General features: G+C 47.6%; 1 protein-coding gene across 2 annotated transcripts in view; it reads left to right on the top strand.

Moving 5' to 3' along the window:
- kirrel1a (kirre like nephrin family adhesion molecule 1a) overlaps window positions 1-2,737 on the top strand; it is a 44,106-nt gene extending 41,369 nt beyond the window's left edge. For both annotated transcript variants that reach the window (XM_080860147.1, XM_080860148.1), the window contains exon 15: window positions 340-2,737. In XM_080860147.1, coding sequence (XP_080716273.1) covers window positions 340-996 — 657 coding nt within the window. In that variant the 3' untranslated portion in view covers window positions 997-2,737. The remainder of the gene's footprint in view (window positions 1-339) is intronic.
- The last annotated feature ends 2,970 nt before the right edge of the window (window positions 2,738-5,707 follow it).

Consider the following 5,707-nt stretch of genomic DNA (forward strand, 5'->3'; position numbering starts at 1 on the left):
CTCACAGCTTCTTTGTAACGTGTGTTAGGAGATTTTCTAACATACACTCAGCCTGTCACATGTTGGTTTTTTTTTGTGGTATGTGTGTGTCGATGTGGGTTGTGTGTGTGTTTGGGTATCACAGATGGAACTGTCACACAGCCGCTGACTTCATTATAGCTGAATCACACATTCTAACACTCTTCTGACTCCCTCTCCTCCCTTCAATCCCTGTCTTTCATTTTCTATCTCCCTTCTCTGTTCTGTCTCTCTCTCACTCTTTCCTTCTCTCTCTCTCTGTCTCTCTCTCTCTCTCCCTTTCTCTCTTCTCCCTCTCCTCCCCCTCTCTCTCCCCTGCAGGACCCCACTAATGGCTATTATAACGTGCGTGCCTCCACCCATGACGAGGGTCGCCCGGCCTCTCGCTCCATGCACTACTCAGAGTACCGCACCACCACCACAGCAGGGGGCGGGGCCACGGTCAGCGTGAGCGCCAGCTCTGCCGGGGGCGGGGCCGGGGGAGCAGCCGGGGGAGGCGGGGGCACGCCGGGGAGTCTGGCGCCGGGTTCTCGAGGGGGGGGCTGCTATGACCCCCGCCCCCCATCACGCCTCTCCCACAACAGCTACGCCCAGTTCAACACCTTCGGCAGGGCGGGGCAGAGCCAGCAGGGCGGTGCTAGCGCTGGCCCCTCCCCCGGTGACTTCCCGCCCGACTGCAGCCTGTTAGACTCGTCCCCCCAGCTGGCCTACGACAACTACGCCTACCCCTCGCACTACCCCTCGTACAGGATGGGCTTTGCCCCTCCAAGCCTGGCTCCTCTGGAGGGCGGCCCAGCCTATGAGATGTATGGGGTGGGGCCACCTGTAGGGGGCGGGGCAGGGGGAGGGGCTGGACCTCCAGGGGCGGGCTCAGAGGCAAGCCTGGGGAAGTACGGCAGCTCCACGCGGTTCTCCTACACGTCACAGCATTCCGACTACTCACACAGACACACACAGAGGATGCAGACACACGTTTGAGCTCTTTTTCACACACATACACACACACACACACACACACACACACCCGCATACACACACACAATCAACTACACATACCAACACATTACCACATAGAATTAGTGTTTTCACTCATTCACACACACTCACACAAACACACCACACTAAAGATGAAGGAATTATCACGGACCTGTAGTTGGAGAGAGGGAAAGATTGATGCCAGAAGGGTTCCAAACACCAAGAGCTGAGAGGGCACCCGACACTGAGGGGGGGACCCATCCTCCCCTCTGTGTGTTTATTTCTTCAGCTCCAGGAGCTGACAGCGAGAGTCACAATCAGGAAGCGTGAGAGAGAGACAGAGGGGGAGGGAGAGAGAAGCTCAGATCCTAGATCTGTAACGACGAGTGACGGCTAAAGCCGGGAGAGGAGAGGACAGGAGAGGAGAGGAGAGGAGAGAGCCAGCCTCACAGGGTGAAGAGGCCTCCCAGCTGGCTCCCCAGACAGCCGCTGACTGCGGCGCAGGTCCGGGCGAGATTTGGTGCCGCTTTGACACCGGCACTGGACCATGGATCTGCTCCTGAGGCAGCCGCTATCGGGACTAGCATTAGAGGGAGAACGACAGCGCCCCCTGCCAGAGATTCCGGTGACAACACAGTGTTTTCTCATTGGTTTACTTAAAAAGGGGGCGGGACCTCAACCAGTGGAAGGGTCGTGAATGGCCATATATATTTTTTTGCTGTTTTGTTATATTCTGTTTATTTGTTTGTTTGTTTATCATGTGGTGATTGATCGGTCATCTGTGAGCACATATACTCGCATATATATGTTGGAACGCCCCACTCGTTTCCCATGGTGCTTTGCAGTGGGGCCTTTGTTTGCACTGCATTCCAGTATTCCCACTTAAATTACCCTTATATATATATACCTGTACTCATTTGCACACTAGACTAGGACATTCTCTATGTTTTAATATTGCAGAATTTACAGAATTATTTTTGTCATATTTCTGTAACAAATTGTGGACCAAAGGTTCAGCGTTAAGAGTATCAGTCTTAATTTGGGTGATATTCACCTCAACAAAAACAGAAATATGCAGACGTAAGTTTTGTTTGTTTTGATTTTCTGTCTGGACTCGTAGTTTTAAAGGGTTGGCGGGTTGAGGTGTGGACAGGAAAAGGCGGGGCTTAAAAAGGAAGTCAGCCTCATGGGCTGGGTTGTGGATTGTGTAGGTTTAGGTTGAGTTACACAGAGAACCGCAAAACCGATCTCCTGCTCACACACACACACACATACACACACCACTGTACAGAAAGCCCTATAAACTCTTTTCCTATACACACACCCCGATGAGTTGGAACACACCCCAAGTGAACACACACCTACCTTTGAAGGACATGAACTGAGAGATGGACTCTGAGACTGAACGAGATGCCCAGAGATCCAGTTTCTTCGTCGGAGATGGAGGAGGAGGAAGAGGAGGAGGTTAATGAAGAAGATGGCGGACAAGAGGATGAAGGCAGTCCCTCATGCCAGGCTCTCAGACCTGAACTGACCAGAGCCTGCGTAAGTCTTTTATTTCCCCACGACTAGCCTCCCGTCTTCGTTCCAATTCCACTTTTTGCGTCAAAAAAAAGAGAAAAAAAGAAGAAGAGTCCTGTAAATACTTGTAATACCTACTTCAGATATGATTTTACATCAGTGTGATGTTCTTCTTAAAATGCAGTATTGTTATATTTTCCGTTGCTTGACAGAAACATTTTGAAAGAAGAGACTTGGGGGGGGGGGGGGGGGGGGGGGTATCCTGTTGCCCGTTGCCAGTTGCCAGTTGGGGTGACAACAAGATGAAGAGTAAAACTAGAGAACGTGTATGCTAACGGCAGTAAGCTTCACTAGCGCTTTACGAGCTTTAGAGACGGACAAAGACCTGAAGTGCAACAATGGGGGGGGCGGAATGAGCGGAGATGCTTCAACAGAATTGCCCCTTTTGCCAATCACAACACTCAGACACAGTCATCTGAAGCGTGATTGGATAAGACAGCAGTCTGTTAGCAGGCTGGAGCTGTGATTGGCAACTGTAAGGGACAGAGTTGGCGGATGAAGTTTCTTGATTTGAGCAGAGAGTATGAAGGATGGGGGGGGGGGGGGAGTCAAACTTTGAGTGGCCTTAGGAAAACCCTGTCTTATACCTAGTTATTCTTCCCCACACTTTATCAGCCAATAATAGGGCGTGGGATTGTGGAAAGAATGAAAGTGTGTATGTTTGGGTTTGTGTGAGTGTGTACACATGTCTGTGTGCCTCTATGTGTGTGTGTGTGTGTGTGTGCATGCCTGTGTGAGTGTGGACACATGCCCATGCATGCCTGTGTGTGTGTGTGTGTGTGTGTGTGTGTGTGTGAGTGTGCGTGTGTGTGTGTGGTATGGGTTTCAGTGTTCAGAGGTCTTGTGTGTGTGTGTGTGGTTTCTTTACTTCCTCCACAATCCCTGTCATACCTTTGTTCAGCTGGTAGGACTGTATCCTGTATTATTGTGTCTTTGACTTTAGGAAATAAACATTGATCTTACTGTACTGTTCTTCGTAGCTGAGAAAAAAAAACAAAGAAAAGAAAAAGAAAAATGTTCAACCAATGTACAACAAAAGTTATTGAACTTTCATTTTTTATTTCATTTTAATTTTTTCAATATTTTTTAAAAATGGTATGTAATTATTTTTCCACAGTATTACAAAAATAAAAAAGCACTGTTTTTATAAGACGTGTTAATGTCTCATCATTTCACACTATCGTCATAATTTCCTGTGAAAGTGAGAAGGAAGAAAAACTCCAAACATGGAGAATTACCACTGAAGAATATGGCTTTCAAGAATTTACTTCTCCATGTTTTGTATGTGAAGGTGTGTGTGTGTGCACGTGTGTACTGGCAGCCATAAACCGTGATGAAAAATTATGTAAATACATATTGTTAATACAGCCATTTAAAACCATTCTATATTATACTAATTGTCCTGCATCTCCAACACTGAAATTGAAACACATTTAGACACCAAATATCAGAAATAATAGTTTTATTGCCAAATTAAAAGTCTCTAAGAGTGGCCCCATTCTCCTCAGTAGATATAGGGCCTCATTTATAAAACGTACTTACGCACAGATCTGATCTTAGACCATTCTCCTCAGTAGATATAGTCTCCACAGCAGATAGAGTCTCCTCAGCAGATAGAGTCCCCACAGCAGATAGAGTCCCCACAGCAGATAGAGTCCCCACAGCAGATAGAGTCTCCACAGCAGATAGAGTCCCTACAGCAGATAGAGATAGAGTCTCCACAGCAGATAGAGATAGAGTCCCTACAGCAGATAGAGATAGAGTCTCCTCAGCAGATAGAGATAGAGTCTCCACAGCAGATAGAGTCCCTACAGCAGATAGAGTCTCCACAGCAGATAGAGTCCCTACAGCAGATATGAGTCTCCACAGCAGATAGAGTCTCCTCAGCAGATATAGTCTCCACAGCAGATAGAGTCTCCACAGCAGATAGAGATAGAGTCTCCACAGCAGATAGAGTCTCCACAGCAGATAGAGATAGAGTCTCCACAGTAGATATAGTCTCCACAGCAGATAGAGTCTCCTCAGCAGATAGAGTCTCCACTGCAGATAGAGACTGCCCTGCAGATAGAGACTGACCAGTAGATAGAGACTGCCCTGCAGATAGAGACTGACCAGTAGATAGAGACTGACCAGTAGATAGAGACTGCCCTGCAGATAGAGACTGACCAGTAGATAGAGACTATCCTGCAGATAGAGACTGACCAGTAGATAGAGACTGCCCTGCAGATAGAGACTGACCAGTAGATAGAGACTGCCCTGCAGATAGAGACTGACCAGTAGATAGAGACTATCCTGCAGATAGAGACTGACCAGTAGATAGAGACTATCCTGCAGATAGAGACTGACCAGTCTGAGATTTCATGACCTCAATTTAGGATTTCATCACCTTAATGTCCATTCCCTGGTATAGGAGTAGAGTGTTTGCACCTGTGGAAGTTAGTTCATCGGCTTTCCCTGCGCTGATCTTGTGGATAGCTCCACAGGCCCCAATCCACAAAGCTATAGTCTGTTCCCCGTTCTCCCTTTCGTAGTTCCCATCTGGGAGTCTGTTCCCTGTTCTCATAGTTCCCATCTGGCATTATGCAGACCATTGGAGTTATCCGAGGACCGTCACAGGTGGCAGTTAGCTGAGTTGTGCGTGAAATCTTAGTCGTAAACTGAATTGAAATTGAAAAGCTTTTATTGTCATCGTATTTGCATACAACACAATTTGGAAACGGTGAAGAGGAACTGTTCCTGCGGGGCTCCTGTGCTTCAGACAACCATGTCGCACTCACACTCTTGCATCCTCACACACTGGTCAGTGGGTAAGGTAGTCTCTAGTCCATGCGATGAGGTTGGTGGTCCAACCCCATGGACTCCAACGTGTCCCTCAGGAGCAGGGCTGCATGATATTGGAGGAATAAAAAAACATGACTTGTATGTTCAAATATATATTTACCAGTCTTTTTCGCAGCAATACATAAAAGTGATGATACATCCCCAGATTGCTCCAAGTATGTGATGGAAATCCCTAGGGAGCAACATTGTGAAACTGCAGTATCATCCACAACCGTAGACGGCAGCCTTGAGACCACTTCTACTGTGTATGTTATAAGAACTAGTAGTTGCGCATGCGTGCTATTGTCTGGTG

This window comes from Sprattus sprattus (genome assembly GCF_963457725.1).
Source record: "Sprattus sprattus genome assembly, chromosome: 21".
Taxonomy (NCBI): Eukaryota; Metazoa; Chordata; class Actinopteri; order Clupeiformes; family Clupeidae; genus Sprattus; species Sprattus sprattus.